The sequence below is a fragment of the Rhagoletis zephyria genome, unplaced genomic scaffold, assembly GCF_001687245.7.
Source record: "Rhagoletis zephyria isolate East Lansing unplaced genomic scaffold, Rhagoletis_zephyria_1.1 Rzeph_scaffold_00916, whole genome shotgun sequence".
Lineage (NCBI taxonomy): Eukaryota > Metazoa > Arthropoda > Insecta > Diptera > Tephritidae > Rhagoletis > Rhagoletis zephyria.
In genome coordinates, this window is record NW_016158000.1 from 17,535 (window position 1) to 31,644 (window position 14,110).

Below are 14,110 nucleotides of genomic sequence, written 5' to 3' on the forward strand. Positions count from 1 at the left end.
GCTGATTGCGGAAAATCAAAGGAATACTTTTGGAATATGTAGAGAGACGGCTCATACAAATACCTCTCAATGTGTTTGAGAATGGTTGAGTTGGTTGTTTAATGCTTCGAAGGGCCACTTCTAACAACTATAGTGCGGCCAGCGGCAAATGCTTTTAGAAAAGGGGTGCATTGGCCTCCAAAAACGCACTATTTGAACGCACATTTTTTGGCCCCCCTCCTCCAAAAAAAAAAAAAAAACAATAATCATCCGTCCAGCCGATTTTTACACCTTCTTTGGCGGTACTGCACCTTTTTAGCTCTCTATCTACACTTTTTATGTGAGGAACTCTCCGTCAACTTCAAATTTAGGCTCCCAGTTCACTAGATGCTTACAAATTAGATGTATGTATGTTAAAGAGGCTGGCATATATTTTAAAATCACGCAGGGATGTTTTCTCTTTGACTATGCCCTCAAAGATGGTTAGGGAATATCTGAGTTCTCTGTTAATCGCATCATATCACTTCGTTATGAAGGATAGCCGATGAGCTAGTAAGACAGGCAACTCTTGAGGAAGTGTTACCGAGTACAGAAATAATAGAGACTTCACTGGCTACATGTGGTCTGCTTCCGGAAATATAGGCTTTTCTGGCCAGATTTTCAACTTCCTCAAGCCTAGTTCCAACGTTCCGATGAGTTTTCGGGAATAGAGATTACCCACTCATTGGTAAAACGATTGCTGTCGCTTAGGGAAGATATTAATCACGGCACAAAACTCGAGTTTCTCGAAAGAGCGAATTATGTAACTCTCATTCGGCACTTAACTCCCAAAATACGAGAATTATCAGAGCATCAATTGTGAACCGCTGAATGTGACTTATTTTTACTGTGAATCTCGACTTAGACACAAAAAAGACCTTCTCTCTCATACCCCTCCATTTCAAAAAATATATTTTTTTATTGAGGCTGTTGTTTATTTAGATCTGACATCCGCCATCCAACGCCAGGCTGCTGGATTTCAAGGCAAGCAAGAAAATTTCATAGTTAGAACCTAAAGTCAGATTATCTAAAGTGAAAATGTTCTTCACTTGAAGAAGAGTTTTGAAATCCTTTCCGCATATATCCTCTAACTATTGGATCTTTTAGTGAATCCATTCCGCCTTTGAAACAAAATAGCCTATGGGCCCAGGAAAATGCGAAGTATAAATCGGAATCACATTTTTTCTAACACATTTCCGTTCATTCCCCGCCATTTGAACTTTGTGGATTTAAAGGAGGCCCACTTATTTTTTTGTATTCATTGAGAAAAACCATCTCGAGATTTACGCCATCTTTTGTCTTCTTTTTCTTTCGGAATCCCATTTATTGTTGGTGGCCTCGATCTTAAGAAAAAACTCAAAGTAATTTTACACTTCATACATTGTTCGAGTTGTGTCTGATATCTTTTCGTCGCATACGCAGTTTCATAAGAGCTACTATGCCCCGACATCCAGATTTATCTCTAATCATGGCGTGATTGCAGTTTAGGAAAATTTTTTTCTTTTCTTTCAATTTGCCAAATCTCTGTGAAAGTCGTCTGTCTACCCAATTGCCGGGAGTCTGTTAACATTCCGGTGGACAATTGTAAAGCAATAAATTTAACAATTTACTTAGCGTTCTAGCCGCACAACCACATTGAAAGCCAAAACACTGATCTATGCACAGTGATCTCTACCAACGACGAGTACAACTCAATTCTCTACCAATTTGGGCCACTTTAATCAGCCCACAGGCGCGCTGGCCTATCTTATCTGCCTTAGTTGTTAATGTAAAGCCGGCAAATACCAACAAAACAAACACCCAAGAGAACGCCACACACAGGGCGCCGCGTCACAGGGAATTAAAGTACATACATATCAAAGCACGAATCTAAACTGACACCACGCCAAATCAAAACAGACAAGCAAATTAACCAAATAAAAGGCATGAAATACTAAAATTAAGTGAAATACTTTCCAATAATACCAACACGGATAAGTACGGGATGCGCCGAATGCGCTGGTGTCTAGGCAGTCTGGAGAGGCGCGTAACTTAAATTATAATTATCAGCTGCTGAGTTGGAAAACCGCTGGCGCACACACTTGCCGTGGTATAAATAAGCCGCCTAGATATGTTTGTATACTTAGTTATAAGGGACAATAGGGCGTGCTGTGGCTGGACAATAACATAAACCATCAACAAAAATAAAAGGTTTATCAGTGAAAGGTACAAAAAGAAGAAATGAAATGAAATGAAATGAAAGGGTCGCTCGCCAGCACTTGTTCCTTTGGACTTAAGCCGTTTATTATATAAAGAATTTTCCAATGAAACTATTGAAGGTGCTTAATTTAGTGAGCATCATCATCATAATCCTTTCTAATTGAAATGATTGAAAAATTTTTTTGTTTATGATTTGCGTGGCGGCGCTCAGCGGTGATGAGACAATTTTGTCGCCATTGGTGGTGGTATTATTGAGGCTATTGGGAAGGAAAGAACAAAAAATGAATTGGTGTGGCGACAGGATAATAATGCGCTGATATTGGAAAGCAATTCATTTTAAGGCAGCGAAAGAATGATGGTGGGGGCTGAAATAGTGCGAGCTGGTGGTTGGGGGAACACCCGCGGCGTGTTGAAAATCACATACCTACGAGTAGTGCCAGAGAAGAACAAAGGCGGTCAACCGAATTTTATGGTGCTGTTATGAGTATTTTTCATTGGATAATTATGTAAAGTGGCGCTATGAATTTCCATGGTTAAACTTAATTAATAATTGGGCTCTTACTAGGCAGTACTGGAGACATAAACATAATTTATTAACAATAAATTGCGAGGTTGTGGCGGTTAAGATGGTGAGTAAAAACAGAAATTTTAATTAGATTAAAAAAAATATATATAAAAAGTTTATTATTTATTCAAATAGAAATTACTGGCATAACTGAAAATATTTTATATATGTATGTACATACATATGTATGTATTTTTATTTGGTTATGTGCCCAAAGCTTGGAAGGAAGTCAAGAGAAAAAGTTTTTCCTATCGCAGGGAAGTTAAATCACTAATCCCCAAAAGATTTTAGGCTAACAAACCATTCATAGTTTATTCTATTTAATAACACTCGAGAGGCTGGTTGACTTATATATATAGCCCAGAACGCCAGCAGCATGGGTAAATAGGAATGTGAGGAATGTACCCTAGTCAGACCCAACGAGTTCATGTTTTTTTGTACGTACGATTGCTATAACTTGTAATTATTGAATCATGATTAATACCGAAAAAATTCCCTTCAATTTCCTCGATGTTTTAAGAGTGTACGAGTCAAACGGACTCCTGCTTCGGATCACTTTTTCACTTTTTTGTGCCGGTATAATCGGAAGGACGGCCACATTCGCTTGCCCCTTAAATTAGGCACTGTGAACAGTGCAAGTCAAAAAGGGTTGAATAACTATAGTTTTGCACACTTAAAGTCAACACCAGTCTTCATAATTGATGCAGCCGCAAAAGAGGCCGTTAGAGAATTGACAGTTTTGAAACAGGCCACATACGGGCACGTGCGACCTTGAGTGAACTTAAAAGCTGATGGCATAACTATATCAAAGATACCTTTGACGCTGAACCTAATCACATTTACGTCATTCCAACTTACTCTTTAGGATTCTTTCACGATTTCTCACTCAAAAACGGGACGCTGAGGGTTTTATGTAGTAATGAAGTAAAAACTTGTTCGGATATTTCGCCAATCGCTAGCATCACTGAGTCATGCCAACATCTCTCTCCACAGAGTACCTGACTTAACTAAATCGGAGGGCCCCAAATAGCCGATGACATGGCTAAAACCGGTTCGCCAATTCAGAACAGATAGTCAGGTAATCCCTTATAATGTATTTTTTGTTTCTTTGTTTTATTTTATGTCTATTTATTTTATTTTATTTGACAGAAGGTTTTTAAAGTGGTTCTTACTTTTAAAATAATCACTTAAAATATATTTCTCACACCCAAGGGCTCATTATTAGTAATGTTTGTAATTGTTTCTAAATTTACTATTTATGATCAGATTTCCTTAAGATTTTAAATACTAAGTGAATAGAGTTTTCCTTCTTACAAGTGCCATGAATGCAAATAACTTCGGATAGTCAAATAACTTTCAACACCAATGAAAACTAAGCGAAAAATGTGAAAAAGTGTCATTTTCACATCCTGCAAAAGGAAAACTTAAATATGAAAATTACGAACGCAGTAACAGCGTCAGATAAATATAAAATTTCAGAATATGTGGAAGTCAAATGGGACAAGGAATAGATACGTACAACCAACAAAGCAAAAAAGAGCACAAAAAAGGCCACAAAAAAGCGACAAGCAATTGCCTCACTTGTCATTTTCGAACGCTGCCATGGCGCCCTGACAATGTGTCACTCGATTATTCTTTTGCGGCACATTTAACAAAAATAATTGAGAATCCCAATGCGCATGCGCACCTTCAAACAAAAGGTCGTCTCACGATTAAGCCTACATACATATGTACATACATATGAATATGTATTTGTACTTCCATGCAAAAGTACTTGTATGCGCCCATGCTGAGTCAATCAACTAGTCATTCAAGCAAAGAGATACTTTGTCAAATGAAATGAGCTACAACGAAATGAAATCAACCCAAAACAAGTGCATCGGCAACAGCGAATTCTTCCCTTAACAACGCGGCCAGGGAGCATGTCCTTAGCACTTGTGCACTACATAATGAAAAAAAAAACCGTCACATTAATTTGACGCACGCAGCAGGATACTCGTTGAAAAAAAGGACTTCAACGACGATAGGGTTGTTTGACAAAACCTAAAAAAATACAAAAAAAAAAGATGTGGAATCTCCAACTATTTAGTGGTTAAAGACACTTTGCTCTAAAATTGTGAGGATATTACGATACTCGAAGACTTTTGATTTTTTAATTTCTTTTTTTTTTGAATTCAGGAAACGTCTGTTGCAGCAACAGTCAAATAAGAAAAAGGACTCATCAGCCGGTGTATGTACTTACATATATGTATGCATGTATACCGATATAAAAAAAAATACAAAAAAATAAAAATAAAGTCCACACAAAGCCGCACAAATAGGAGACAATTCATTGTTGATTTCATTATTGCATTCGAATTTGTCATCTCGTTTATTGTGTGAAAAAATTTCTCGAATACAACAAAAGCAAAACATCAGCACTGCAATGTGATCCCCTCCAAAGGATGTGGCTGTGCTTTAATTTATTGCGGCGGCATTACCTCAATCTTTTAACGGTTTAAGGATAACAAAGAATGCAATAAATAATGAAGGTGAGGAAAATGTTTGGGGTGAGCGATGCAAAAAGAAGAAATTGGAAAAAATTAGAAGAAGAAAAGAAAGTCATTGTTTGCGACTTATTGCCATTGGAATGTGTTGACAAAGTGTGAGCAGTAAACATTTGAAGGAAAAAGTATTTGATGAGTGTTGAGGAAGAAATTGATATTGGATGCATGATGCAGTTGTCGATGATGAAATGGGAAATATATTGTGCATTTACATAAGTATGAATGCCTTTTCATGCAAGCAAGTGTTTGAAGAAAATAATTTCGAATGCATACATACATACAAACAAGTATGGAATTTACATAGAATGTCTGTGAATTATACGTCTTCATGTGTCATACACAAATCAATGCCGTATTCACTTCCGTTTGATCGATTTGAGTTCATTGTAAACACAGAGGAATACCCTTGCAGGAATTAACCCCTTACTGGCAAAATTTAAATTTTAAGAGGCAGGTATTTTTCATTGCCAAAACGATTTTTCAAGTAAGAAATAAAATAAAAATAGTTGGCTTTACAAGTACATACTACATGTGGCCTTGGAAACCGCTTGCCACGCTTCAAAAATAGTCCAGAAATGTAAGTTGGGGCTGAAATCCATTACAAGATATAATGAGCTTGAACTTTTGAGGGTGCCAGGACTGTGGTACTTTGGAGCGCCCAATTGGACCGGAGCCAATTTTCGGGCCAAGTAATGCGGGAAAGATCAGACAAAGAAGGAGTGATTTACGGGCCCTGATAGGAATGATTACGCGGCACAACAATCCATGAGGACGACATATGGTCACCATGGGCATCATCGATGATCCACTGTATAGATCGTGTTTGGAGGATGAGGATAGTACGGAACAGATGTACTGAGAATGAGCGAGGTACATTCTCTTTTCCTCAACAAACTGCTAAAATTCATAAAGGAGTCTGGTAAGTTTGCAGAGGAGCAATGAATTCCCACCAACACCTATATATCCCCTTTTTCTAAATCCTGTCTCTTGGCTTTAAGTACAATGCGCAATAGGGCCTGAGCGCTTCGAAACATTTGTTTCCATTCCATTCCATTTGTATCGGTTGGCTTCACTTACACTAGACTAGGCCCCAAAAAAAGATTTGTAATTACTTTGTGCTGCTGCTTCCGACAGGGTAGAGCGTGTTAACTTTGGTTTGTAGTCAACCCAGTTTCATTAAAAAAAAATAGACTTATGCTGCATTAAATATTTTTTCTGATCCTAGGGTTCAGAGATTAGTATTTATGCAGTGCGATAAATATTGCGTTTAAACATTATAATTTTTGTGTTGGCTGGAGAAATAGGACTTTTTTAATACTTAGATTTGCCTACTCTTCAACATAAATTTTTAAGTTATAATTTAACTTACCGAGCCATAAACAGCGCCGCACCCATCCATGCACAAGTACAGACAGGTGGCAACACCTTGGATTTTTATGCGTCCCACGTCAACAGTCGAACGTTGCAGTATTGCTTTAAATAGAGGAAGAAAATGAAGAATTTTAATTTTAGTACTGATAATGTATGAATTATAAGAAAATTTTAATATTTAGCACTAAAAAAGTTCAAGTTCACGTATTTCCTATGACAAGGTTTTGCAAGTAGAATTAGTTACATTGAAGATCTAATAGAAATTCTTTTACTCCATCAACAGTTCAGTTCTTGAACCCTTTTCTTATGTGCAAAATATGCATTTAGGTTTTCTCTCTGAGGTCAGGATTTTTAAAGGACTTTGAAATTCCAAAAATGTGATTGTTCATATTTTTTTTTTTTTTTAATTCAGAGAAAATTCTATTGGCTTCAAAACTATTTTTTTTTTTTGGTGCATAAGGACGAATCAGTATGGAAAATACTCTTTTAAAAATAATTTCCTTGAATATTTTTTTATGGAAAAATTATATGTATTACAAATGTATTAGCTTAAAAAAAAAATAAAACTAATTAAAAGCGTATTTTCGATACCTACTCATCCTTGTAAACCAAAAAACTTGAATGTTTTAAAGTTCTAAAGAATATCCTCTTTCATTTGGTGTCTGTACTGTTATTCTTTATAATTTCAAAGTCCTTAGAAAAAATCCCGGCGTTATAGTGAAAAACTAAAAACACAGTTTTACCATATTTGACCCATAGTTTGGAGAGTAAAAATATTAATTGTGTCTTGTATTTTGAATTTTTGTTTTTGTAGCGCGGTGTTATAAGGCGTTTTCTTTACGGATTCAAATAAATATATTCCTCTTTTTTTTTTAATTTTGTCAAAGCCTTAAGCCAGATTTCCACTAAACATCATATGACAACACAATTTGGCATAAAAAATAGCCGTGCCATAAACTAATAAAAATAGTTTGTTTCGACGTGGCTTGTTTACTTTTTTAATTAACTTCCGAAAAGAGTTATTGCTTTTTAAGCCTTTACGAGTATCCACTGTTCGAAACTTGCATTTTCTTTATTTTTTTATCATTCATCATTTCCACAGTTTCTATTCGACTTTTTCATATCATTACCTACGATCGCCTTTTCGTGCCTTCTCCGGTCAAATATCTATGTTTAGTCCAACTAACTTAGGGCTTAGGTGGGCTTAATTACTATACCGTTGTACTACACTTGTGTGAGTTGATTGGCTTAATCGATTTCAACTAAATTAGTTAATGAAGGCAGTTAAATTTTTTTTTTATGTTCAGTTGTATGTGTGTATAAACATATGCACATAAATATTTTGAAAACTGCTAATTTGGTTAATTTATTAATTATAGGGATTATTATCACTTTATAGTGACTGTGTAAGCTGACACGCAATGGAACTTCCAGCATCGTATAAAAGTTTACAGCATGCTTAGGCACGTTTAGTAGCTTCTGTTAGATACTAATAGCGCTATCTTTTCTGAAAAAAGTGTTGCCTTTTCATTACTATCCGCTTAATATTTCTGAAAATAGGGCAATGAAAAGGTAATATTTTTCGGGAATGTGGGATAGGTGCAGGGATTTTCATTGAGAAACTTATTATCAAGCACTCGCGAGAACGCAGGTGAACACTTTCTCAGATAGGTAGGCAGCAATTGCGTTGCTTTCCCTTCCCCTGTTAGATCGCAACTTGTTTATTGACCTAAATTTCCAATGAACTACCCTAATATAGATCCCAGGGCATTTACACCAAATTTGTAAGGCAGATCTCTAATACGTATCTACGACCCACTGAAAATCAGGGCGCTTTTAGAAATGAGCAAGGAGCACTTGCGCTGTGCTCCTTGTAAAAGTGAAGCTAAAAACCCCACATGGCAAACTGTTCCTGCAGAATAAATTCAGAGTATAGCCGCATATCTCTGTGCGATATACAGAAATCCATTAAAACGTCTAAACGGTTGTAAGTTTAATTTTTAATGTACGTTTACTTTCTTTTAGTTTTAAATTCCTTTACACATTTTTCTTACTTTGTAAAAAAACTGCTCCATTCATTTTGCTGCTAGCGATAATATTTTGCTTTGCACTGTTTTGTTTTTGACACAATTTTTTATAAATTTTCAATATTTAACCAGTTCTGTGTAGAATTCATTGATATTAGCGCCGCGTGTGATTGTGTAAATTTGCAGAATAAAAAATTGATTAACGCCCCCAAGCAATTAGCACCTTAACCTTAACAAATTGCATGTTTGCACATTGAACTTGAATTTTGAGCGAGTAGAAAATTGACGACAAATATATACATATGTATGTATGTATATATTTACTAATGCTTATACAGATAAATATGGACATAAAAATAAATATGTTTATGCCAAAATTTACATACACACATACGAGCAAGCCAACTCAACGTTTTAGATAGAAAATATTAGAAAACGCAAAGTCAAAATTCACCTAAATTGAAATTTGTAGGCAAATAAAAGAAGTCGTGACGAGTAAACTTTTGCGCGCGCACAATTAAGTTGCGCTTGCGCAGAATTGCGCTTGACAACAAAACCGGATTTTACGGGCTAACAACTTCGAACAAAAAAAAATAAATAAATAAATCAAAAACATTACCTAAAGGCGCGCAATTAAAAATGCATGTAAATTTTAAAATAAATGAGAAAATATTTGTAAATCTAAGCAACTCAAATTTCCCACTCACAAACCGGTAAGCTTACGCTGATAGGCTATGTGTCGCTGCCAATACGCCGCAGAAAATGACACAAACTGTGGCAGCAAGCGGAATGAAAGATTAACGCGGCTACCAGTGGTAATTGGCAATATTTTGACCGCCGACTGCTGCACACAAACGCGCGCACACACACACACACACACACACACACACAAATATAAATATATTGCATTTTGTTAAATGTTTGCCACTAGTGGCCTGCGCCAATTTACCGTAACAGCCAAAAGTCATTTGCGGCAATGGCGCAACGCAACGGAAGCCAAAGTGTGGCATGCAACCAGCTGTGCGCGCAAACTAAAATTAATAGCTGAAATCGCATACAATTTTTGTTGTAATATGTTGCACCTCGTTGCCGGTGTGGGTTTGTTTCGCCCCGCTGCCGGTTGGGTGACCTGTTAGCAGGCGGGCGTGCAGCGCGTGAAAATGAATTGCATTGGAAATGAATGATAAAAGGCCAAGAAAAAAAAGGCAATACAAATTATAACATTTGAAGTTAGCCATTTACGTTGCGACCGCCCCACTGCGTCTGCGCAAAATGAACGAGTTGAATGCGGCGCGCCGACAGGTGGCAATTTTTTTTCGCGGTGAGATTTCTTGTCACACTTCCACTTTTTCGCGCACTTTTCGCACCTGACATTGCGGGGGGTTTTAATAGGTGAGCTGTCACAGCTGTTGAAAAGCGAAATTTTTCGAAAAGGCAGCAATTAATTTGATTGTTGATTTCGAGCGAAAAGTTATGGGAATTCCGGGCCGCCGACAACGTGATTAGTATGAAATGTAAAACTATTTTTCACAGCAGCCTACTGTAAGTGGAAGTGTGCCACGCTTTTCTGGTTCTTTCACACAACTAAATAATTTCAAAGTCCGTTGGTGTCAAGTCGCCGGCTGGTGAACGTTGATGGATTGCTGATGACTTCATTTACGAACGGCGCAACTCCTTGACTCTTTGAACCTCTCTGGAAACTATGGACGTCCATTGTTCGCGCAACTGTTGCCAAGCTGCTGGTTGAAAAAAATAATATTTGGTGTCTTTCCAATCACTCCTCTTCTGTCTTGTCATTCTTCGCGGCGTCTTCACAGCTTGGCTTTCCGCATCGAAATAATCAACATGTTAATAACTTCTTTTGAGCGTTTGTTTGTGTTTTTTTTTTAGTGATTCGTATGCGTAAATGTTTACACCGTTAAGCTACAACGCAGTCAACAACAAGTTGAGCTTCGCTGAGCAAAAAAAAAACAAAAACTCGAAGTGTGCGAAAATGATCTTTGGCCTTTTCGTCGTGACGGCTTGCTGAGGCGGCTGTCATTTAAGTTTCTGATTTGTTTTTTCTCAAGGTTTTAATTTAACCATTCATATGGGTATGTATGTAGGCATTTTTTAATAAATTTTTTGTAGGGTTTCCATGCGCTTTAATTGGCAAAAGATTTATTTTGGCCGGCGAGAATTAATTATAAGGCGGTGCCAACTTTGACACTCAATCTGTATGCGTTATGTGACGTTGGGTGTTTTATATGACCCAATTAAGTTAAATGAGTTTGAAATTTGTTTCATTTTTTAATTTGCGTGCGGTGTCTTAAGTGAAATTCTCAAGTATTATTCCGTTTGACGTTTCGTCAGTGCTCAAAACCAGTTTTTCAGAATTTAGTGTGAGTGGGAAGGGAACTTCGCAGTTCTTCGCAGTATTTTTTTATGGTTTGATTTACCCAAAAATGTGTATAAAGGTCCGAAAATCTTTCGCAAGATCTTTCCCTCTAATACTCCAAGAGCCGCCTCATCGGATAATGTCATTTCCGATCCTTCGCGCCATATACCAGCACGGACTTAATGAGCAGAATCATTCTGGGTCAGTAGGTTAGCCAGGAGATTCAAAATTCCCTTTATAATAATTTCAGTGCCAAATGAGTGCTGCATAGTTATCCGAAAAAATTGTAATGTAAATCCATTCGAGGGCTATGACCACTTTACAGGACTCATAAACGACTAACTCTTTAGATTAAGAGGCACTCGAAATGCATACTAGTAAATCTTTTGATTTGAAGATCAGTCGATGAAAAGATTCAGCGCCAAAAACCAAATCTTTTTCAGGAGAGTTGAACGTTAGCTGCTACACTCGCTCGAAGAATTCTCCCTTTTTTGTCTTGTTTGAGAATTGTAATTTCATTTTTATGTAATCAAGGAGAGCCGACGTGGTAGAGCGTAAAGCTGTCAAGAGATTCTAAGTTCAATGGCTTAAACCCGTCGTATAAGCACCGAGGCATACCGAGGCTGGATCGGATTTTGTCCATATCTACACTTATCCGTCTAATGGGTGAATTAGCGAGTGACAGCTTCTGGAAGAGACAATCAGTAAATGAATTCACTTCTGGCTAGAAATTGATTGGTTGAAATTGTTCTCGACAGCAATCGATGGTGGACAGCCAATTCTCGGTTCTTAAAGGACCCATAACCGAATACTGCCCAATAGAATCCTCTGCAGTTCGACTTAACATCGTTTCGGACCACTATTATCGTAGGGTTTTGAAGAATAATGAAATGCAATCAACTCAGCTGATCTGATTTCGCAAGACTCAGTTTTAAATATCTCGACGCGTATTTCATCAGCACTGCCGAGAAACTCTCTGGGTACGACCAGCCGTCGTAACTTCATTTTGAATATCCAGCGTATTTCTTAACACCTTTTTTTAGATTACAAAGTAGTTCGAATCTATAACTCTGTTATTAATTCAGATATTATTCTTACATATAGCCCTTATTAAGGTTCTTAATTTCTTTCAAAACTGTTTATGCCCATTAGGGTGGTAAAAAAAAACGCAGGCAAATCAACGCTCTGGAATTTTCCCACTATCACCCCAGAACTGAAAAATATCGAGAATAAGGAACACCGTATTTTTTTTTCTTTTGAAATCGGGTAATATTTAACCATGCTCCGCCGCTTTGAAAGGGAAAATAAATTTTTTAAAAAGAAATATTTTTTTTTATCGATTGGTTTTTAACTTAAATTTAAAATTTTACTATTTTTCTGAAAAAAAAACCTTTGGATCACCCTAATGTGCATATATATACATGTATTTACATGCATAAATGGTATAAAAAATTTTTAAATGGATTTTCAAATTTCCCTTTTCTTTCATTGCTATGCCTCCAAATTTGTCAATGTGTCAATGTTTAACATTAAAAATAATTGAACTAAATTAACACCACTCACAATTCATTTTACTCCCGAAGAAATCACTGATTCCTGGCATTTATATTTTCATTTGTATTTAAATATGTGTATGGGTGCAGTTTTCCTAGCGAACAAATTTTTCTCATTTTTCCTTTCAGCTAATTTAAGATATGACAGCAAATGCACGTCCGAGCATTTTTATAGCGCACCACTTTACCAGGCGAAGTGTTATAAATTTCTTTTTTAGCAAATGCGTACATACATACATATGTACANAATACCAGTACATAAATGAAGCCACCGATTAATGGCCGACATAAATTAAGCGCAAGCCTGGTTTACGATCGCTTAAACCAAACATATATTACCTTGGCTTTTATGTATGTATGTATGCATATACTAGTTCAATGTCAGATGCAATAAATAATATTCGAAAAAATTATGACAAAATGCAAATGAGTGAAATATGAATACACGTGTCGTGTTCTCCGAATGGAGTTATTTTGATTATGCATTGAGCATTTTACCTACATTTAAAAAGAACTTATATATCTTTTCAACTGAACAACTCTCCACTGAGCTCTATATTTCGACGAGTTCTATCATTTATTCGAATCAACTTTAGGCATTGATTGTTTCTCTAGCAATTCCATCGTTGTATTTCTGTGCGTTTTGTGGACATCATGAGTGACTCAGATTCCGGTGATAGCGATAATTGCGACACTTATGACCCAAGCCCTGAACGATCACCCTCGAAAAGAGTTCGAGTTATATTTATAAACAAAATATAAAATAAAAGCATACAAAAGTTGTTGCATATTTCAAGGGAACATTTTTTTATGCAGACTTTTACGTTCTTTGTGACAATTTTGTTGAAATTTTTCGGCGAATATTTTTTTTTTTTAACTTTTTAACTCCCTAGCGGCCTCCCATTTTACTCAAGCATTCCAAAACGCGGTCAAAACGACCCTTTCGTGAGAGAGCTAATGGGTTGAAATGTTCTAAAAAATTTTCTTTTAAATACTCTGCCAAACCTTAGTTAAAGCCATGGGCTTGCTAACAGGCCATGTTGCCATTGGAAGGCACGCGGAGTGGCTAAGGATCCTCCATAACGACTTCTTCGGAAGCCGCAGCGATGAAGAAAAGCCGGAAACCTTACAGCACCTGCTATGCGAATGTCCCGCACTTTGCAAAGGAAGACAAAAATTCTTGGGCTTAGAATTCTTCGAAGGCTTAACCAACATCCACACGATAGCTTGAATAGGAGGGTTCTAAAGTCCCGAGGAGTAATAAACCAGGCCCCAAATCTAACCATGTTTTTCCTCAAATCGGGCGACAATTTGAAACCTCTAGAGCTACATCAACGTGAAAGTTTATTAAATTACGCGCGATTTTCCCTCAGAAATCTACAAATTTTTATTTTCTACTTCCAAATACTACTAGCTGCAATAGGTCGCTCACTAAGGCATTCACTATTTCATAT

General features: G+C 36.8%; 1 protein-coding gene across 1 annotated transcript in view; it reads right to left on the reverse strand.

The window, feature by feature from the left end:
* The window catches only part of bnl (fibroblast growth factor branchless), a 36,280-nt gene that overhangs the window by 15,352 nt on the left and 6,818 nt on the right, over positions 1–14,110 (reverse strand). Inside the window, exon 2 of the mRNA XM_017614881.1 lies at positions 6,698–6,801. Within this exon, the coding sequence (XP_017470370.1) occupies positions 6,698–6,801 (104 nt within the window). The remainder of the gene's footprint in view (positions 1–6,697; positions 6,802–14,110) is intronic.